General features: G+C 43.1%; 2 protein-coding genes across 15 annotated transcripts in view; both read left to right on the forward strand.

Moving 5' to 3' along the window:
• LOC107130780 (uncharacterized) overlaps positions 1-23,478 on the forward strand; it is a 428,352-nt gene that overhangs the window by 264,313 nt on the left and 140,561 nt on the right. The gene's annotated exons all lie outside the window — the stretch shown is intronic.
• On the forward strand, positions 9,241-15,636 carry LOC102130554 (uncharacterized). Its single transcript, XM_074000841.1, is given in 4 exon segments — positions 9,241-9,468; positions 9,772-9,867; positions 13,001-13,100; positions 13,534-15,636. Coding segments are annotated over 4 exon segments (1,425 nt in total). The 5' UTR covers positions 9,241-9,347; the 3' UTR covers positions 14,642-15,636.

The raw sequence follows: 23,478 nt of genomic DNA on the forward strand, positions 1-23,478 counted from the left end.
TCTGGGTCCTGCTGGGAGCTTGGGTGCAATTACACCATGAAGAGTTTGGAGTAGAGTAGCAGAAAGGAAGGGTTTGACTGTGGATTATGGTATAATGGGACTTGAGGCAAGGATATTGCTTGAGAGGAGCTGGTAGAGTTAGTGGTGATATTGAATGCGGCTGGTAGAGGGACTGCCACTAAGGGAGCTTTTCCAAGTGCAGTGCAAAAAAAGCAGTTGGAGAGGTTTCTTACTCCAGCAGCCTGGGTTAAGTCCCTAGCGAATAAGTGTTAGCCATGATAATGGGTCCTCATTGTTAGGGGGGCTTGGGGGCTTAACAGCTTCTGTATTTTTTGTTCATGAGATTCTATGGCTGAGGTTAAATTTTGTAGGGTCTGTACATTCTTAGGAAGATGTACTTGTTTACTCTTAGGGAGGTGTACTTGTTGCACGTATAGTCTCTTTATTTGGAGGGTTGCGGTGGGATATGAGGACCAAGATGTTGCATATAGTCCACCTTTAACTCCCTGAGCCCACCGGGGGTCCCAGGGATCCTTAATATTAAGAATGTATCCTCCTGATGTTCTATTTCTTACAAAAGGTCGATCATTGGGGGTGCAAATGCCATTTGCACACATTAAACCTATCTCATGCATGTTGCAATAGTTGTATGGACACCCCAGGTTGGTCTCTTGCCAGTCATTTTTACACTTATATTCAGTTTGGTTGTACAAGAAACATATGACTGGGCGGTCGTAGTTGCCAACAGAACTCAGGTGAAAGTTAAGGAGGAGGGCAGCTTGACAGCCCTGAGGGGAGCAATCTGCAGTACCTTGCATTTGTGAGTGAGCCTGGTTGTCCGTAGACCAGGTTTCAGTTATAGAAAATCTCCATACAAATTTAGGATTAGTAAGGCTAGCAGGAATAATTAGAGTGAACCATAATAGTGGTAACAAAGGTGTAGAGGGTAAGTTCAACATTGCTGAAATCATAAAGGGCACCTTGCCAAGCTAGGTCTTCTATGAGAGTAAAAAGTCGGGAAACCTACTGATTGGGGGAAGGGTCAGGAAGGAAGGTTTCTAGAGGGTCTATGAGGGGAAATTCAGTTAAGTTGAGATGGAGAATAGTGAGAAAGCGGGAGAATTTCAGAAGAGCGTAGCTCATTTAGTTTGTATTTAGCCTGGTTATTCTCAGACGGGTGGGTGACAGTTCAGTGGACTGCCACTGAGCCTGAGGGGGTGGGGCTCTTTTCAGTTGAGTAAGGTGGACCCAAGAACTGTGGCCTAAGAGTTTGGCTGCTGTGGAAGTGGTAAGAATTAGTGTGTATGGACCTTTCCACTTAGGGGTAAGGCGTTCTGCATGCAGGTCCTTGAGTAAAACCTGGTCGCCTGGTGAAAGGGCTGAGGGGGCTTCTGAATTTCCTAGTGTAGGGTGGGAAAGTGACCTCTCAGCGTGTTCTCTAAGTAAATTGTCTTAAGAGAGAAAAGTATGGAAGGTATGGTGCTAACGGCGTGGGGAGGGTAGTGAGTTCTTGTAGTGAGAGGGGGCGCCCGTATACTAATTCAAAAGGACTGAGGCCTGTGGGGCCTCTAGGTGTAGCTCGTAGCCGGGTAAGGGCAAGGGGAAGCAAGGTTACCCATGATTGACATGTCTCTATGGAAAGTTTGGTTAGTTGTTGCTTGATGAGTCCATTGGCCCGTTCAACCTTTCCAGATGACTGGGCGGACAGGAGACATGATTTAAGGTGTGTGAAGTGTGTAGCTATTAATTTTGGGTCTGATAGGGGTCCTGTTGGGGATTCCTTGGCAGCTTGGTAGAGGGGTTTGGCCAAGACCCCAAATTTGTAGCTTCCAAGTAATGTTGAGAGAATCTGCCACTAGCTGGATCACTTGGAAATAAAAGCTGGGCCATTATCAGATTGGATTGACCAGGGAAGCCCAAAATGAGGAATGATTTGTTCTATGAGAATAGAGGCTACAATGGATGCACTTTCTCCTGTGGTGGGGTAGGCTTCTATCCATCCTGAAAAGGTATCTACCAGGGTGAGTAGGTAACAAAGCTTTTTGTGCCTAGGCATGTGGGTGAAATCAATCTGCCTATCCTCTCCAGGTTGATGACCTCTAAGCTGATGACTTGGATGGGTGTTGGGTATTTCCCCCTGAGCATTTGCCTTTAGGCAGATTAAACACTGTTGGCTAATTTTCTTGAGGTGAGAAAGAAGGGATGGACACTCAATGATGGGGTTTAAAAAGTTGTATAGAGCCTGGTGTCCGATGTGTAAAGAGTTGTGAATATCTCTTAAGATGTGTTGTGTTTGAGCTTCAGGGAGGATGACACGGTTATGGATAAAGATCCATTGGTCGGGGGTAATAGTTGCATGTGGGTTCTGTAAAAGCTTGTTTTTTTCTTCTGAGGAATAAGAAGGGGTGTATTGAGGAGTTAAGAAACATAGGGATTGAGGGTTTTCTGTAGATAGTGCTATGGATTTTGCAGTGGCATCGGCCAAGTTGTTGCCTTGGGCAATGGGGTTGGTAGGTTTTTGATGCCCTCTGCAATGAACTATAGCTACCTCTTTAGGGGAGGTTAGAGCTTCTAGCAACTGTTGGATATGTTTCCCGTTTATGATAGGGGTTCCTTTGGTGGTTAAAAACCCACGTTCTTGCCAGAGGATGGAGTGTGTGTGTGCTATCATGTATGCATACTCAGAATCAGTATATATATTAACTGTTTTTCCTCAGAGAGATGGAGTACCCAGGTTAAGGCAGTGAGTTCTGCTTTTTGTGAGGTTGTGCCTAATGGTAGAGGCTTGGCTTCTATTACCTGTGTGTTAGTGACTACTGCATATCCCACGTGTCTGTTTCCATGGGGGTCAATGAATGAACTCCCGTCCACAAAGAATGTCAGTTGTGGGTCTGGGAGGGGTTGATCCCGTAAGTGGAGATGGGTTGGGAGAGCTAACTGGATAATCTCTGGGCATGGGTGTTCTGGGGTGTGTGAGGTATTTGGGGTAGGCAGGAGAGTAGCAGGATTGAGAGAAGAACAGGTGGCTATTTTAATGTCAGGATTTTCTAAAAATAGGACATGGAATAACTGTATGCAGGAAGGAGTGAGATGACTGATGCATTTGTGGGAAATTAAGTCTTGAAGACGATGTGTGGAATGGACCATAAGGGGGCCTCCTAAGGTAAGTTTTAAAGCTTCTTTGGTTAGTTCTGCCGCTGCAGCAAGAGCACGTAGGCAGGGCTGCCATCCCTGTACTGTGGTGTCTAGTTATTTGGAGAGATAAGTGACCGGTCTGAAGGTTGTGCCTATTGGCTGGGCCAGGAGACCTGTAGCTATCTTGTGACGTTCATCAGTGAAGAGGTAGAATGGGTACAGGGGGTTGGGTAAGGAGAGAGTAGGGGTGGACAGAAGACATGATTTAAGGCATGTGAAGTGTTTAGCTATTAATTTTGGGTCTGATAGGGGTCCTGTTGGGGATTCCTTGGCAGCTTGGTAGAGGGGTTTGGCCAAGACCCCGAAATTTGGGATCCAATGTTGGAAGAATCCTACAAGACCTAAGAAAGATAGGATTTCTTCTCCGTTAGATGGGGGGGTGAGACTCTGAATGAGACTTAATCTGTCTGTAGTCAGTAATTTGGACACCGAGGTAAGTTCTATGCCTAGGTATATAACCTTGGGAAGGCAAAGTTGGGCCTTTTGTTTGGTAATCCTATAGCCCAGCCTACCTAAGAAGTCAAGTAGGGTGGCAGTATCCTGTTAGGAAACGTCATGTGAGGGGCTACATAGAAGTAAATCATCAACATACTGGATAATGGTGCTGGACCAGAATGGGCACTGGGCTAGGTCTTTGGCCAATGCCTGCCCAAAGAAGTGGGGGCTGTCTTGGAAACCTTGGGGAAGAACCGTCCAAATGAGTTGAGTAGAGACATGGGTTTTGGGATCTTCCCAAGTGAAGGCAAAGATAAAGTAGCAATCAGGATGAAAAGGAATAGAAAAGAATGCATCTTTTAGATCAAGGATGGTGAAGTGGGAAGTCTCAGGCGGTATGCATGAAAGAAAGGTATAGGGGTTAGGGACTACTGGGCGTGTTGGGATTACTGCCTCATTAATGATACGTAAGTCTTGAACTAGTCTGTAAGCTCCTGAGGGTTTCTTCACAGGGAGGATGGGGGTGTTGCATGGAGAATGGGTAGGGATTAAAATCTGCTGTTGGAGTAGACGGTCAATGATGGGTTTGATTCCTTGCCAGTGACGCAGTGGGAGAGAGAACTGAGGGCGAGACAGAAAGTGGGTAGAGTCCTTCAGGTGGATAAGGACTGGTAAGTGATGTCGAGCAACAACTGGGGTAGATGTATCCCACACCTGAGGGTCAACTGGCACTGGGAACACTGGGGAAGGTGTATTGGGGCCCTGATTATGGGTACACAAAGGCATTATTAGGGTAACATTGGAGCTGGGGAGGGGATGAGAGGGCAGGTTAATGGAAGCCTTGAGCTTGGTTAAGATGTCTCATCCTAAGAGGGGGGTGGGACAGGAGGGCATGATGAGGAAAGAGTGGGCAAAATATGCATAGTCCAGGCAATAGTTTAACATTGGGGTCTGGCGAGGGTTAGATGGCTTACCGTCCACCCCCACCACTGAAATAGTGGAGGGTTGGCTAGGTCCACTATAGGACGACAAAACAGAGTAGGTAGCTCCCGTATCGATGAGAAAAGAAATTGCCTTACCCGCTACCTGTAGCGTTACCCTGGGCTCGACGAGGGTGACCGGGGTCTCTGAGTGTGGGCACCGTCAGTCGTCATCAAGGTGTAGGAGTTGGAAGGAGCCTTCCGACCTTTGAGGAGAAGCACCACGTTGAGGTGCGGTGCCTGTCCTGACAGCGGGGCAATCAGACTTCCAATGCCCTTCCTGATGGCATACTGGACATGGCGCGGTAGGCGAGTGAGGATTTGGGCACTTCCTGGCCCAATGCCCAGTTGTGCCACACTTGAAACAAGGATTGGACGGTAGACTCCCCTTTGCCTGAGGGCACTTATCGGCCCAATGCTTGGGGTCTCTGCATTTGAAGCAAGCATCCTTAGGAGACTTGCCCTGTGTCTTCCCTGCCAGCAGAGTGGGCAACGCTGGTTGGAGGGCAGCCACTAGAGCTTGCGCCTGAAGCACAGCCCTTCTTTTCTCCTTGTCTAGCTCTGCGGCCTCAGCTGCTTCTTCTCTGGAGTTAAAAACTTTAAAGGCCAATTTTACTAAGTCCTGTATGGGGGTTTGAGGCCCATCTTCAACCTTTTTTAGCTTTTTTCGAATATCTGAGGCTGACTGGGAGATAAAATAGGAGGCTAGGACAGCTGCTCCGGCTGGGGAGGTAGGGTCCAGCTGGGTAAATTGGGCTAGTGTCTCTGCAAGGCGATTTAGGAAGGAAGCCGGGTTCTCATCTGGGTGCTGGATGATTTCCTTTAGTTTATCAAAATTGACCGCTTTATTAGAGGCTGCCTGCATACCGGCCAAGAGACATTGAACCATAATGTCTCTCCTACGGCGGCCGGGCTGCTGTGGTTGGTAGTCCCAATCTGGTTCTATGGATGGGACAGCCATCTCTCCTAACGGGACGGTGGCATCAGTTAAATGCCATTGATCTGCATGTTGCCTGGCGGCTGCAAGAATACACTCTCTTTCCTCTTGGTTAAGGGAGGAGGACAAAATGACCTGTAAGTCATGCCAGGTTAGATCATATGCCTGACATAGGTATCTAAACTCCTTGGAATATAAGATGGGGTTAGCAGAGAAATCGCCAAGCCATTTTTCAATCTTGGAAAGGACTGCCAAGGAAAAAGGGACATGGACTCTAACTAGTCCTTCAGCTCTGGCGACCTCTCGGAGGGGAGCCAACAAACTAACAGGGGAAGTTGAAACAGACTGACCAGTTGGGTAGGTTGAGACCAGCTGACCGGTAGAGGGGTTTGGAGCAGGCTGACCGGTAGAGGGGGCTGGGGCAGGCTGACTGGTAGATGGCTGACTAGTGGGGGCTGCTACCGCGGTCTTGGAGCGAGTGTGGATGGAAATGGGAGAGGTAAGAGGAGTGGCTGAGGGAGGGGCGGTAGGAGGAGCATAGGGAGGGGGGTTGGTAGGTTGGGAGGGAGGTGACCCACTGTCGGCCCTGTCTGAGATGGAAGTAGAATCTTCCTCTGCTTGTGGTGTGGGGGCCGAGGGCTGGGTTTTAGCTAACAAGACCTGGGCCATTGAACACTGGGCGCACAGGTCTGGGCGAGAGTGCAAGTCCCAAAAGCCTTGGACATAGATAATCTCTGACCACTTTCCAAGCCTTTGGCAGAAATTAGAGCGATCTAATAGAATGTTATAGTCAAGTGTGCCCTCTGGTGGCCATTGAGATTGGTTGTCTAATTTATACTGTGGCCATGCCTCAGTGGAGAGGAAAATTAGCTGCTTTCATTTTAAATCCTGAGCCAGATGTAAGGCTTCTAAATTTTGGAGAAGACACCCTAAGGGGGTGTTTATGGGGACTTTTGATTGTGAGGCTCCCATTGTTTAACCAACGGAAATAGGAACCGATCTCACACGGTGGCAAAGTGTCCCTTGCTGCTGCAGGAGACCGGGGGCTCCGGAGCGAGCCACTAATGGAGAATTGAGGAGCTTCAAGATGGACGTCTCCGGGTTGAAGACCTCACTGCACCACAGGGTGGCTACATCCTTGGGCATACGTATGACTCTAGGCCAAGGACACGGAAATGGATAGAGATGGTTAACAAAGGGAAGTACTCACGGAAGAAGAAATTCTCAGAGCGGCACCAGTGGAAAGCTGGAACACTTACTCGGTGTTGGTGGCTGGTTGGGTTGGGAGCTGGTTCGCTGGGGAGGAGGTTCCTCAGACCCCTAGGGGATGCTGAGGAAGTGTCTCCTCCCAGGTTTTCGGCACCACCTGTTTTGTTTCTCTATTACTATTATTAATAGACGCAAAGACTAAATATCAATAAAGGCCAAAACGAGCAAAGAAAGTGGCAGCCCTTGTATTTGCAAATATGCACGTACTCTTGGGCGAGGTTCACTGGTCCGCAGGAAAGGTCAGGGAAGTCGCGCCTGCGCTCTCAGGTGAGGTTCTCCCATCCATGAATGCGGGGGCCAAAGAAGTCACGCCGGCTCCTGCCAGCGGTAGACTTTTATGCATTGGTACTGGAAGGGGGAGGGCAGTGGGCGGGATAAAGGTGTGATAGGGGCATCTCCATAGGCGTGGCCGGGTAAGTTTCGATCTCTTTGGATTGACGTCACCTGGCACATGCTTGGTTGATCTGCATCTTCCCGGGCATGGGCTGCATTTTCCCGCGCATGGGAAAGTTGGTGAGGAAGAACCCGGAAGCAACATGGATTGTCCCTTCTTGTTCACCTTCCTCCATCTTGTCCTTTCTCCCTCACCCAAACACTTTCTCCCGGTGGTTATTAACTAATTTCCAATTAATTACAAAGTCACATTATACTTCTTTCCCCCACTGCTATTGCTTTCATATAAATGTTTTTCTGATTTTTCTAATGTGCCATTTGCTACTTCTACATTAAAGTTTTCTCCTAAGCCACTGATTTACCCCTGTAACTCCAGTGCTTACTTGACACATCTCTTCAGTGGCTCCTAGTGTCTGTATTTTCATCTACACAGTGAATGGTGAGCATCCCAGAGATATATGACATTTCACATAATATGAAATAGCAGAATATCTATTTATGTTTTCTCTTATATGAACAAAAGAAACTTGTTAAGTTTATTATTATTGTTATTATTATTATTGAGATGGAGTCTTGCTCTGTCACCAAGCTGGAGTTCAGTGGTACGATCTTGGCTCACTGCAACCTCTGCCTCCCAGGTTCAAGCCATTCTCTTGGCTCAATTTCCTGAGTAGATGGGACTACAGGTGCGTGCCACCACGCCTGATGAATTTTTGTAATTTTTAGTAGAGATGGGGTTTTGCCATGTTGGCCAGGCTGGTCTCAAACTCCTGCCTTCAGGTTATCCACCTGCTTCGACCTCTAAAAGTGGTGGAATTACAGGCGTGGGCCACTGCACCCAGCCTAATTTTTTTTTTTTTTTTTTTTTAGGTAGAGTTTCGCTGTGTCTTACTGCAGCCTTGACTTCCCAGGTTCATGAGATTCTCCCATATCACCCTCTCAAGTAGCTGGTGTTACAGGCCTGAGCCACCACATCCACCCCCTTAATTCTTAATAAACATTAATGCATGCAAATGTATGTAATATATTAATAAGCAGAGATTTATTTGTTAAGTGTGTATGCAAAATATACTTTACTGGTCCAAAAGACAGATTCAGAATTTCTTCTTGTCCTGACCCTTGACTTTACACTGTAACCTTCTAACTAATCTTGGTCCTATGCCCTACCGTAGGTATGTACCTACCAAGGTATATACCTACTATAGGTATATACCCACTGTAGATATCATACCTACCAAGTTACATGTGGTTTCCTAAACTTGCCATTTCTATGCATCCATGCCTTTGCCAATTGTGTTTTCTTTATTCCTAAAGTTAGTCAGTTTGACCACCTAATAAAATCTAACATGACAATATGAAATGCAAATAATTACCCCCATTTGTGATAGTCTCATATTGTGTACATGTTTCTATCATGGCACCTGCTTCACATACTGTGTTTTAGCATTTGTCTCATATTGTGTACATGTTTCTATCATGGCACCTGCTTCACATACTGTGTTTTAGCATTTTCACCTTTGTCTCCCTGGCAAAATATAAGCTCCTTGATCACAGGAATAGAGTCATGTGTCACTTAGTGACGGGGATATGTTCTGAGAAAGGTATCATTAGGTGACTTCATCATGCAAACATCATAGAATGTCCCTACACAAGCCTAGATAGTATAGCTGACTGCACACCCAGGCTATGTGGTGTCGCCCTTTGCTCCTAGGTTACAAACCTATATAGTATGTTACTGTACTGAACACTGTAGGCAATTTGTGACACAATGGTAAGAATTTATGTATCTAAACATAGAAAACAGACAATAAAAATACTGCATTTTCTTACAGGATCTTCATCATATATGGATTCTGTCATTAACTGAAATGTCATTATGCAGCATGTGACACTCGTTTTTTTTTTTTCTTCTTTGTATCTTCAGTAGAGTTCCAGGCATGGAGTGGGAATTCAGTAAATATGTACTGAACAAATATTCCTTCTATGAATAAAGCAGGGTACAGCATGGCACATATTCTAACTCTCCAGAGTGAACTTTGCAGTTAGTACACTAAGAGCTAGCTCACATGTCTTTTCAATGGTATGCTATCTATTCTGGTTACTTTAGATTGAACTGAAGTTTGTTATTCCAGTGACCCATGACATTAAAGGATGTTATTGTGGAATTCACCAAGGAGGAATGGAAGTTACTGACCTTTGCTCAGAGGACTCTGTATAAGGATGTGATGCTGGAAAACTATAGTCACCTGGTCTCAGTGGGTGAGGAAAACTTCCGCAGGTGTAAATCCCGGTAGTTTGCATCTCCCTTCTTGGTTGCTGGAATGTAAGAGGTCCCTATAGGGTTAAATGATTGACATTAGCTATGATTCAGAGGTTGAAGTTAATAAATCCATTTTGGGTACTAGAAAAAATATTTGTGTCCCTGTCTCCCCACTGAAAGAATCTAAATTTGCCAAGCCTAACTGCAACCTTCATCATTCTCCTGAAACTCCACTTCCTCATCTTTCACAGTCCCTAAATTCCAAACAATTTGTATCATTTCCTTCATATTTTCATTCATAGGTTACCATGTGAATAAACCAAATGCGGTCTTCAAGTTGAAGCAAGGAAAAGAGCCGTGGATATTAGAAGTAGAATTTCCACATCGGGTCTTGCCCTGTGAGTTAGAAGAAATTATATCCCATGTTACTGGTGAGTGGTTGGTGCCTCTTGCCTTCTGAAATATATTTTTCGGCAATCTCTCACTTTTTTTTTTTTTTTTTTGAAACAGAGTTTCACTCTTGTTGTCCAGGCTGGAGTCCAATGTTGCCATCTCAGCTCACCGCAACCTCCACCTCCCAGGTTCAAGTGATTCTCCTGCCTCAGCCTCCCGAGTAGCTGGGATTACAGGCATACACCACCATGCCTGGCTCATTTGGTAATTTTAGTAGAGATGGGATTTCTTCATGTTGGTCAGGCTCGTCTCGAACTCCAGACCTCAGGTGATTCACCCTCCTTGGCCTCCCAAAGTGTTGGGATTACAGGCATGAGCCACCACCCCCGGCCTTGGCAGTCTCTTTATAAATGCCTTATAGTTTTGGCAACGATTAAGGACACTTGATTTGCACATGTTTAAAAAACCTAAGTCATACCTCCAATTTTTGTTCTCTCCACTTAAATTCTCTCCTTTGCTAGACATGTTTTAAATAGATTTACTTCTCTTTCCTATATACAAACTCTAATCCCTCCTTACCCTTGTAAGATTTTTTTTGTCTTTTTCTCTAGAATCACTAGTTACTCCCTGCCATTAGAGTATGCAACTATAAAGTGTTTGTAAATCTGACTTATAACGTTTTTAAATGGCATCTCCCTCCTTTTATTAACAACAAAATACCTCAGTTATTTTGGCACCAATTTTAACTTCCCATTTTTTCTTTAAACTCTGAGCTCAGATTAGAAATTGTTATGCCGCTCATCAAATCTTTCATTTCAGAGTTGCTACTTCCTGCTATGCAGTGTTTATCCTTCCCACAAAGCACTGCTTAACCTCCCTAAAATCTACTGCACCTTATTTAGATAACACTACAACAATCTCATCCTGCCTCCTTAAATGTTTGTCATGTATTTCCTAACTTGTGCACAGATGTGTTGCCAGTATCAGGAACAATGCCTAGTACATAGTAGTTGCTCACTAGATATTTGTTGAAAGAAAGAATATTAATTAACAAGAGACTGGCCGGGCATGGTGGCTCATGGCTGTAATCCCAGCACTTTGGGAGGCCAAAGTGGGTGGATCATAGTGAGACTCATGTTCATGAAAAAAAGAAATAAAACATATATAAAATAATTAACAACAGACAGACACTCTCTACTTTCTGCTCTGTGCTTTTTAGTAAGTCCTGAAAGAGCTCATCCATTCTTAAGGCCAATGCACTGGTTTTTATGATGAGGACTCCTAAAATTGACCTCTCCAGCATCTTTGCCCTGTTTATATTCTGATCCTGTATTTTTACCTTCTTATAAGATAGTTCTGCTTATTCTACTTCCTTCCTTGTTAGGCCAAAACAAAAATTGTTGATTTAAATTCCCACAGTAGCTGTGTAATGCAGCATATGTACATTGCCAGAAGCCTGCATGGTATGACTAATACTGACTCAGTATTAAGTCATTTAGTATTAAGTCATTTAGACAAAATAAAAATCTTACAAGAGTAAGGAGGTATTAGTAATATTCATTTAAATGAATTTTCTGTCAAGAACTAGTCTGGCCCTCTCCTGCCTATGCAACTTATTTCTCCTTGTGGTCCCAAGACACCTGTTAATCTCCATTTTACTCTGCTCTTAAATGTTTTCCAAACATAAGATTTATTCTTTTTTTTTTTTTTTTTTTGAGATGGAGTTGTACTCTGTTGCCCAGGCTGGGGTGCAGTGTTGTGATCTCAGCTCACTGCAACCTCCACCTCCCCAGTTCAAGTGATTCTTCTGCCTCAGCCTCTTGAGTAGCTGGGATTACAGGTGCCCGCCACCACGCCCAGCTAATTTTTGTATTTTTAGTAGAGGTAGAGTTTCACCATGTTGATCAGGCTGGTCCTGAACTCCTGACCTCATGTGATCCACCCACCTTGGCCTCCCAAAGTGCTGGGATTATAGGCATGAGCCACCATTCCCGGCCCATACATATGATCTTATGTCATGTGTATCTGAGTTAACGTTGCATAAGTCCCTGTCAAGTGACTTTTCTTATGTATTCCCCACCATTGCTATGAAATTCCAACCCCAAGCCTCTACTGATAATCTTTCACTTGCTTTCATGGATTTAAAGATGCATAAATATGAAGGTCACTAAAGATTCTAGAAAGATGTTTAATAACTGAACCTTTAAAGATCCTGTAGTAAATTGGAAGCAGAGATGGAGAAAGCAAGAGATGAAATCGAAATTCAAGACTAGTGCTGAGTCATAAGTAACAAGTGCTTTAGAAGTGCAGGATTTGGTGGTCAGGATATGTTCAGGATTGAAAATCTCTGGTGTTACAACTAGGAATTCATCCTCATATAGATGGCTTATCCTGATGCTTTTAAGAAAATCTTTCCTTTTGGATATATGTGGTCCTCCATCTTCCTGTCCTGAAAACAAAGCCAGCTAGATGGAGAGTGAAAGCCCAAGCTACAGGACTCTTCCTCTAAGCCTGAGGAAACTGATGTTCTGAGAAAGTCCCTTTAGTATTGACACATAGATTGCTGTAGATGGATGAAGAGGAAATAAAGTAGAAGTTTGTCTGCTAAATACTAGCAATCCTAGCACAGTAATCTAGGTTTGAGGGAATAAAGACCTATACTTCAGTATACTTCAGCTCCTTCTTCCAGTTTAGTCTTCCATGTAATTCCAGGGAACACTGTTGTCCAGTAGTTTTGCTTAACCTGCTTACTGTTCATGGTCCTTAAGGGGCTCACAGCATTCTCTATACTTCCCACACTCTTGTTCAGCAACACTTCAAATGTCCTGTGTTCTCCGCTCCCAGTTTTTTGTTTGTTTGTTTGTTTTGTTTTTGTCGTTAACTTTTGCCTCCAGGCTCTTAAGGTCATATTTGTAAAAATGTCAGAGTACATGGGTCTACAACTAGATTCCTTCTTCTTTGTGTGACAGCAGTTTTTAGTGTTTGTTTTAGTTTATTTTTCCAAAACAATGGGCTAGAGGAAATTTGCATTTGAGGTTCTTTCATTATGAGAAATTGACCTGAAGCCTAAGAATCAATGCTATGACAATATTAATGTGTTCATGTTTATAAAGTATTAAATTTTTGATTCCCTTGTAGAAGACCTATGGAGTATTCATGATCTAGAATCAAGATACCGGGAAAGCCAAGCTGGAAATTCAAGGCAAGTTCAAGAATTAATGTTTAAGATTAAAGATTTGTAAGCAAGAGTCTTGAAGGAGTTACTGGAAATGGGAGGACACTAGTTAATACTAACTATGAGAAAACTAACACTGCAGAGCAAATCCCGAGGAATATAATCCAAATGGGAATACCCCTTTTCATAGAAACTTTGTGCAGGATCAGGAGACTGAAACTTTGAAGTAGTCTTTTTACTCTTCTGAATTAAATAATAAAGGGAGTCTTTATTACACAAAACAGAAAGCAGGCAATTGAGAGACCCTGTGAATAGAATGCAGATGCAGATTCACCTTACTAAGTGTTAAACTACAGTGTAGGTCAGAGAATGTTCACAGTGGAGAAACCCTATGGAACCAATAAATATGGGAGCATCTCTAGAAATCAGTCCTCAGAGGTACTTGGAAAATACACCTAGTGGGGGGAAAAAGCCTTAAAAGTCTTACACATTAGTGAATGTGGAACTTTCTGTCTAGGAAAGTTAAACATCAGAAAACTCGTACCACAGAGAAAGCCTATGAATGTAAGGAATGTGGGAAGTTCTTCTGTCAGAAGTCTGCCCTCATAGTACATTAGCATACTCACTCAAAGGGCAAATCCTATGACTGTGACAAATGTGGGAACTCTTTCTCCAAAAATGAAGACCTCACAAGACATCAGAAAATTTACACGAGAGATAAAACCTACGAGTGTAAAGAATGTGAGAAAATATTTTACCACCTATCATCTCTCAGTAGACATCTGAGAACCCATGCAGGAGAGAAACCCTACGAATGTAATCAGTGTGAGAAATCCTCCTACCAGAAACCACATCTCATAGAACATCAGAAAACACACACAGGGGAGAAACCTTTTGAATGTACTGAATGTGGGAAGTTCTTCTATGTGAAGGCATACCTTATGGTACATCAGAAAACACACACAGGGGAGAAACCCTATGACTGTAAGGAGTGTGGGAAAGCCTTTTCCCAGAAGTCACACCTCACAGTACATCAGAGAACACACACAGGGGAGAAACCCTATAAATGTAAGGAATGTGGGAAATTCTTCTCTAGGAATTCACACCTCAAAACTCATCAGAGAACTCACACAGGAGAGAAACCCTATGAATGTAAGGAATGTAGAAAATGCTTCTACCAGAAGTCAGACCTCACAGTACATCAGCGAACTCACACAGGGGAGAAACCCTTTGAATGTAATAAATGTGGGAAAACCTTTTACTATAAATCAGACCTCACTAAACATCAGAGAAAACACACAGGGGAGAAGCCCTATGAATGCACAGAATGTGGCAAATCTTTCTCTGTGAATTCCGTCCTCAGATTACATCAAAGGACTCACACAGGAGAGAAGCCCTATGCATGCAAGGAATGTGAGAAGTCCTTTTTTCGGAAGTCACATTTTATTATACATCAGAGAAAACACACAGGGGAGAAGCCCTATGAGTGTCAGGAGTGTGGGGAAACCTTTATCCAGAAGTCACAACTCACTGCACATCAGAAGACACACACAAAGAAGAGGAAGGCTGAGAAGCAAGATGAGCTGAGAAATTCTCTTGACTGAATTCATCCTTCAGAACAATCAGATAATTCACACAAGAGGTACACCTTATGAATCACATCAATATAGGGAAATTTTCAGCTACAATCTTTGCTCTTTCTGTGTATCAGCAAATACATAGAGAGAAATTCTGTACATTTATTTGGGAGAAAATTTTATCATATTGTAGACTTTTCTAAATCCCAGATAACATAAATGGCAGAAGTCATGCAAATTGTAAAACAGGAGGGAAGACTTTCAGAAGTCATACTTTTGTTTTGCAACATAGAAATCACACAGGAGAGAACTCCTGTAAGTAAAACGAATGTCAGTACATTTTCTGTCAGGGCAGCCAGCTGTAGACATCCAAAAGTTCAAGAGTGAGAAGCTCCTTAAGTATCCAGAAATCTCTTTACACAATTGGAGGTCATATACTAGAGAATTCAAAGGGATAACTGCAAAGACAGTGGTAGATATAGAAACCTTTATTAAGAATTGCTGTTTCATTCAATGTCAGATCACTGGTACTTGGATAGATATTTTAAATATTTGGGAGGTGTTCAACAAAAATTCAAATAATTTGTACTGAGGGAAACAGTTATACTAGAAATCATGTCGCCGATCTGATGCCAAGATTGTTCTATTTTAAAAGGAAACCTGCAAATGTCTACATATAGGAAGCTTTTAAAAAGCACAAATTATCAGGCAACATCATTAAACATACATTAAATGTCTTTTAGTATATAGGACTTTGTATGTGAGTGTGCTATAACATGTAACTTACGGATGTTCAACATGCATGTGGAATCCATCCATAATTGTACATATGGAATATGTAACCTTAGTTCAGTGACTATTATGTGTATGAAGATGTTGCACATTAAGTCTCACTAGTGACTCTTGTTAATATTTGTATTGTAAGTGTAGTATTCCTTTTAAATTATAAGGCTTATTTTTCTCCTATTTTTTAGTGTTTGTAAATGGATATAGACAGGGGTACTAAACTAATCCTTCAAAAAGAAGTTAAAATGTTTTTGTAAAATTTTCAAATGTCAGCCAAGTTTTGCGTTAGGGACACATTTATATATAGCAAAAGCCTGAGCTGTTTTTAAACAGCTAAAAACAGTAATATTTATTACAATCTATACAGTGAAAACAAATAGTGTAATGTAAGAAGTATTATGTATCTTACTGTTGATGTGTGAGCAGGGAGCAGAGCTATCTGCATTTGTATTTTGTCTGAGAGTCCTAAGTGTTCTTCACCAACATTTTCTTCCTCATAGAAGCAACATGACATAGTTAAGGGTGTGAACTCTGTACTCCTGCTGCCTGGGCCCCAATTCCAGCCTGGGGTATGCTACTCTGTGTGCCTCATTTCCCTTCCCATAAAAGAGTAGTGATAGTGACAACATCTTAGGATTGCTTTGAGGTCTAAATGAGTTGAAATTTTCAAAGCACTTAGAATAGTGTCTGAGACACAAGAGCTATATGTTAGAGGTTATTATCATCATTATTTGTATTTTGTGAATTACGCTGCAAAAAAAAAAAAAAAAAAAAGTTGGCTACCCAACATTCATCCCCCACCTTCTTGCTGCCAGTGCCTTGATTTGGTTGTTTGTTGTTTGTTTTCCTAGAAGTGATTTAGGGGCAGATCCTGACTATGCTAAGTCAGGGTTTGACAAATGATGGTCTATCAGACAGATCTAGCCCACTACCCATTTTTGTATCCTGCAAGCTAAGAATGATTTTATATTTCTAAATGGTTGAAAAAAAATCAAAGAATATTGTGACACATGAAAATTATATGATATTCAAATTTCAGTGTCCATAAATAAAGTGTTGAAAACACGAATACAAACAAAAACATCTGTTTATGTTTGACCTGTGGCTATCTTTGCACCACCCCAGCAGAGTTGAGTAGTTGTGGCAGACACCTTATGCCCTTGAGCCTATGATCTAGCACTTTACAAAGTAAGTTTTTCTTTTACTTAGAACTGAAAATAAAAGCAATGTAGAATTATGCTTTTATAAATATTACATGTTTCAGAAATGATGCATACAGCAATTTGTAGGTGGGTAGGTTTTTTTTTGCAGTATATTTATTTTGTGCATTATATTTATATGTTAAGAGCCTGAGCTTAGAACTATTTTTTCAAAGAAATGTGTTTTTTACTTGCTGACTTGTCATAACATCAAAACAAGAAATTTCTTGATGGAATGTAGCAGTAAAATATGAAATAAACACTGTCTAAATTAAATTGAAGCAATTCTTGTGCCTTAGCCTTCCAAGTAGCTGGGACTACAGGCATGCACCACCATACCTGGCTAGGTTTTGTATTTTTAGTAGAGATGGGGTTTCTCCATGTTGGCCGGGCTGGTCTTGAATTCCTGACCTCAAGTGATCTGCCCACCTCAGCCTCTCAAAGTACTAGGATTACAGGCATGAGCCACTGTACTCAGCCCATGTCTTCTTTGTTCATTGATCTGTTGATGGACACTTAGGTTGCTTCCAAATCTTGACTATTGTGAACAGTGCTGCAATAAACATGGGAGTCCAGATATCTCTTCAATATACTGATTTCCTTTCTTTTAGGTATATACCTAGGAGTGCTGGACTGTACAGTAGCTCTATTTTTAGTTCTCCGAACCATTCTCCATAGTGGTTGTATAAGCTCAGTTTTGGATACATTACATGCAAATTTGGATACATTTCTGCAAAATGGAAAAGGAGAGTAGTCATTTGGAAATACAAGTTTGAACCTTGGGGAAAAGCTCATACGATAGGTAGTTACAGATTCTGATAAGAGACTCATCACTATACACACAGACAAAGTTCCTAAATGAAATCACCAGAGTAGGTAAACTCATCCAGAGATAGCATACAGTCAGGGAAGGAAAGAGGTCCAAATGATGTCAAATGTTGTGACAAGATGAAACAGTGTGAGAACAAAAGGAGGCTGCTGAGTTCTGCAAGCAAGTCATCACAAACGAGAGCCTTTCATTGGGATGGTGGACACAAAGCTTGGCTATAGTGGCTCACAATGACGAAAGGAGTAGAAGAAAGACTGTTGAGGTAGTTTGATGGTAAAGAAAAAAAAGGCACAGAGAGTCTGAAGAAGAGATAAGCTTAAAGGAATTTTTATCTTAGGATGGAGAAAACCTGAACATATTTACAAAGAGTCACTAGGAACAGACAAAATATATATGTATATGCCCAGAGACCTGCCTCTGAAATAGCAGGGAATGTGGTGAGGACTGGTAAAGACTACAGATAAATTGAGACATAAAAGGTAAATTCCTTATTGAGTTTATAAGGTGGGGTGGAGTAACAAGTTTGAAGAGAATGAAAGTCTGGAATGGCTGCTGTAGAAAAAAATGAATGGCAGTCAACCAGAAGAGAATAAAAAGGTTTCAGGATAGGATTGAGAGCCAAGCTGTGACTGGAGCTCATAAATCTGTAATAGAGTCAGTCAGCACAGTGTTATGGAATGGCACTCAGTAGCTCAGTGGAGACAATGAACACAGGTCCAGCAATGGGGATAGAAAAGACAGGTGTGGAAGAAAAACAAAGATCTGAGAATGCCAGTATAAGCCCTGTTATAAGTGATAGATCAGGAAGCACTGACACCATAAAGGGCTGATAGACTGGGAAATAGCGGAGAACAGGTTTAATGTGCATATAGAAAAAGAGTAGTGGAAAAAAGGAGGTTGTGACCAGATTCTGGGATGTCTAAGAGGAATAGAGCAATTGCACATCACCTGAAATACCCTCCCCAAAACACTTAGTCATCTATAAGACCAAAACTGGTGAGGCACAGTGGCTCACACCTGTAATCCCAGCACTTTGGATGGCCAAGGAGAGAGGATCATTTAAGCCCAGGAATTCACGACCAACCTGGGCAATATAGTGAGGCCTTGTCTCTATTAAAAAAAAAAAAAAAAAAAAAAAAAAAAAAAAAAAGACCAGAATTGATGCCATGATGACTTGACTTTCAGGCCATGCTCTGATATATAAACTAGTTCTTCAAATGGGGCTGACACCTCACACGTTGTTTGAAGGGAATTCCAATGAGAGAGTGGCAGGGTGAAGTTCTCCTCTAAGCTTCTTCCTTCCTTAAGATTTGATCTGGATCCCTGGGTGCAATATCTAGAACTTCAATAACTTTTCTTTTTATTGACTAGGACATTATGAGAGTTCTCATGTATGTGGAGTTGCTAAAAATAAAAGTTAAGAAATTACTGGCCGGGCGTGGTGGCTCACACCTATAATCACAGCACTTTGGGAGGCCAATGCAGGTGGATCACCTGAGTTCAGGAGTTTGAGGCCAGCCTGACCAACATGGTGAAATCCCTGCCTCTACTAAAAATACAAAAATTAGCTGGGTGTGGTGGCGGGCACCTGTAAGTTACTCAGGAGTCTTAGGCAGGAGAATCACTTAAACCTGGGAGATGGAGCTGGCAGTGAGTCTAGATCATGCCATTGCACTCCAGCCTGGGCAACAGAGCAAGACTCCATCTCAAAAAAAGAAAAGAAAAAAAGAAAGAAAAAGAAATTGCCTAATTACTGACTTGGTGATTCCCTCAGGGTCTTGGAACTAGCCAATGTAGGACAACTGTCACTGTCCTTTCCAGAGCCTTGGATCTTTCTCCCATTGGTAATGTACAACAGTAAGGGCAACCTGCATAAGAAGTGTATTCAACAGAGAGGCAGAAGTTGGGGTCTGCAAATAACATAAGTAACCTCCAGGATGAGGGTGTGAAAGTGAGTTTTCTTCCTTTCACTGCAAATGGAGGGATTAAATCTAATCCTTGAGCCCCTACCTCACAAGGGCAGGAAACCCTAAACAAGTCACCTTCTCATTCTCTACAGATCTGCCGTCCCTTTTCTCCTATTGTCCTGGCCTGATACAGAAAGAAAAAGAGATTCCAATCTTCTCCAAGATGTTACAAATAAATCAGACATTGCCACCAAAAAGTGTATCTTTGATATACCAAAACGTATATCAAAAGCTAGCTTGTATCAATGATTCACTCTAAGAGCCCCATCTTCCTTCCAAACCTTTTCCTATTGCCCAAAGACAAGCAGTACAATGGTTATGAAAAGTAACTTCTGATCTTAAGGTACATTGATAGAAAGAATAAATATTCAAGGGTTAGTTGGCTATCGTGATAAGCATCTGGAATGTGGTTACCGCATTTAGCCTGATCTGCCATTCTATTTGGACTGAGATGGACCCTCCTGTGTACGATAGAAAAAGTAACTCCAAATGTGTGTTTAATGCAGCTCTGCTTCACCTTCACTCGGGTCACCGCCTTCCTTTGCTCACTTAATTGTCCCTGTAAAGTAGGTCAGCACCTTGTGTAACAAGTTGGAAGGAGAGCTAAGACCAAGCCTATCACTCCAACAGACTTGGAGAGGTACAGGGTGTAGGGGACATAGTTCAGGCTTGGTAGCCAGATATGCTCAGATTTGAACACTCAAGAGTAGCTTCATCTTTCACTGGCTATGTGACCTTGGTTGGGTAAGTTTCTTTGCCCTCTGCCACAGTATTCACAACTATAAAGTGGGAGTTATGGAGGGGCCTCTGTGGAACACCACAATGGCTACATATCCCCAGCTCCAAGGGCCATCATGCAGTTGTTGTGAGGGTTAAAACACCTGACACATCAAGGGCGCTTAGGAAAGGGCAGCCCATTCTGGTTTTATTCCAGTTTCATTTGTTCAGTCATTCTTGGAATGGCCAGTTGTATTCTGAAGCACTGAACCTTAGCCCTAAGCAAAGCAGTCCAAGCTCATGACAGATATATTCCCAGAGATGTCAGCCAGAAGGCCAAGGCATTGGAGACCCCTTATTTTCTTCTCTGAAGTTTGTCACAGCTGACAGATGATGGATGGGTATGCATCAGTCCAAGTGACACCACAGAATCCATTTGATTTTCTGTTTCTCATTTTAACCTCTTGAGCTTGGCTCTTTCCCTCTGTCTGTGGACAACCCCCCACCCCCTCCATCTCTCCACCCATTTCTCCCCAACCCAATCCCTGACCCCAATCACATCCCCCACTCACTTACAATCACAGATATGTGGAGGATGTGCATCTGCTCCTCAACAATCTCTGAGGGCTCTTGGAGAGTGGGGGCGGTGACTTGGGCCAGCTGCCTGGAGCTGCTCATGGAGACGTGGAAGTACAAGGTGCTATTCTCCAGCCACTGCTGTCTCCAGTGCACCAGCAAGATGTCCGCCACCATGCCAGACATCTCTGCAAGACAAGACCTGAGGCACTGGGTGAGCTGTACACCTGGTCTTGGTGCTGCAGGGAGGAAGAGAACCCACATAATCAGGAGCTCAGAGGCACCTGTTTTTTGCCAGGATGCCTTTCCTCACATCAAGTCCATGAGCCAGGGATCATCACTTTCATTTATAGATGGGTCAACTGTGACCAAGATTCACCTAAAGTAACAGAGTAGTGGAGGCAGGGTTTGCACCCAGATCTGCCTGAGCCCCTTTTTAATACACCATGCATGATCAGGTAATTCATTCTACTCTGATAGTGGACTAAAACTAAGGATAATATGCTTTCATTCTTTTGAGGCTATGGAACTAGAAGAAGACAAAGGAAAGAAATCCATGAAAGGAGTGGGAGTTGAGAGTGTAGATTCTTTAGAAGTTGAGCTGGAAGTACTCATGTCCAAACCTCACAGCCAGAAAGGCCCAAAAAGGCACCAGCTCAGCTGAGGTAGCTCAGGGTCATCTTGCACAGGAAAGGAGGTTGGCAAGAGGTTTGCCCTGACCGTGTTCCTCTTGCTTCCACGAGAGCAGCTCCATTTTTTTGTAAGTTATATAGTGTACTCCCAAGCAAGAGAATGTTGGCACAAAGGTTTCCTTGGCTAAAAAATACTTGCAAAGCTACTGCCCCATCCCAACATTCTCATATAGCCAGTGGGGTTGAGGACTTTCTAGTAAATTATAAAATTCAATCTCCTGACTTGAAGTTTCTTACTCTTATCTCTATGCTAGTTTTCCTTCTGTAAATAGTTTTAAAATGATTATCATTTGAATAGTATTTTTGTTCAATGTGTCATACCTTTTTATTAGTGAAAAAGGGTGATGGCATAAGGTGCCAAAAGTGTCATCACAAGGGATTTTACAATTGTTCCACAGTCCCCTCGACTAAAGGGGTGTGTACCTGCAAATATCCTAGAAAGACAAGGCCTATCAGTGCATCTTCTGGATGAATACAAGAGAAGGGTGGTGGAGTTCTTGGAGGATTGTTACATATGCACTCAAGGGGGACAAATAGGAGACAAATAGCCTTTATAGTGTCCATCAGTAGACAAGTAGCCTTAGTAGTGTTGGAGGCTTAGAATCTTGGCTCCTCCCTCCTGAGACAGCTATGACCTTGGACAGTATTCCTACAGTCCCCAAAGGCATCAAGTGCATTCACACACACACACACGCAAACACACACACATAACGAGAACTGATAAGCAAACTGAGTTACAGCCTCTTATCCAATCAGCTCTCCCCATGTCCCACTGCAGGGCCCATCATATCTGGTGACACGAAATGAAAAAGAATCATCTTGAAAAGAAGGGGAGATGATACCACCAAATCACCTACTCATCACCCAATTCTGCTGAATTATTCTTTTTTTTTTTTTGACAGAGTCTTCCTCTGTCGACCAGGCTGGAGTGCAGTGGTGCAATCTTGGCTTGCTGCAAGCTCCGCCTCCCAGGTTCACGCCATTCTCCTGCCTCAGCCTCCCAAGTAGCTGGGACTACAGGCACCTGCCACCACGCCCAGCTAATTTTTTGTATTTTTAGTAGAGACAGGGGTTTCACCATGTTAGCCAGGATGGTCTCGAACTCCTGACCTCATGATCCACCTGGCTTGGCCTCCCAAAGTGCTGGGATTACAGGTGTGGGCCACTGTGCCCGGCCTACTGAATTATTCTTATATCACCCATGTCCAATAGACTTTCCCTCCTTAAGGTTCACAATCAAAAATCCTTAGGAGGTGTTTAGCACTTAATAAGGGCTAAAAAATGTTAGCTATGAATTTTTAAGTTAGGTATTGATTTATTATCATCGTCATCATTACTGATAGGAACAGAATCTAATTCATCCTTCAACTGCTCTGAAAAGAATAAAAAACAAAAACTGTGAGCCATCTTTGACAGTTTGCTTTCTCTCCCACTTCTCATCCAGTAAGGGCTTCTTAACCTGACTCTCTTCTTCCACTTGTCCATTCTATTCTCAATCAGGAGCCAGAGGAATCCTGCCAAGCAAAAGTCATCTCACATCACTAAATCCTCCGTTTACAGTTTTTCCATGGCCTCCTACTCATTCCAAGTAAAAGACAAAGTGGCGAGAACATAGTAAGTTATTAGGCCAAGTGAACACACGTTTGGGCTTCCCTTGCAGCTGGAAGAGTTGAACAGGCCTTCAGACAATCACAAAGGTTTGTCAGCACTTAGAGCACAAGCCCCAAAGGGCCCTGCAAACCCGCTGTAGTGCCCAGGGGGAGGGACTGGCTGGGTGACCAATTTGAACAGCAGGTCTCCTCTCAGCACCTTCTCTTCATCCCAGGCTGGGGTGATCTGCTGCCCCACTGACCCCCTCCCAGCCTCAGCACCCGAGGCCTTGGCAGTAGCTTCCCTGGCAGACAGCCAGCTGGGCCAAGGCAAGGTGAAGACATTATGGTAAATGGCCTGGTTCATTTTTCTCTCAGTGCATCAAAGCCCAAAACCAGAGTTTCAGGGAACCCAAGGCTGAGAGCTAGACTAGAAATAACAGCGTCTAATTCTGTAGTTCCACGTGCTGCTGGCTAAGCAGGCACTCCATATGCTGAGTGTCCCTGGA

The sequence above is a fragment of the Macaca fascicularis genome, chromosome 9 (genome assembly GCF_037993035.2).
Source record: "Macaca fascicularis isolate 582-1 chromosome 9, T2T-MFA8v1.1".
NCBI lineage: Eukaryota > Metazoa > Chordata > Mammalia > Primates > Cercopithecidae > Macaca > Macaca fascicularis.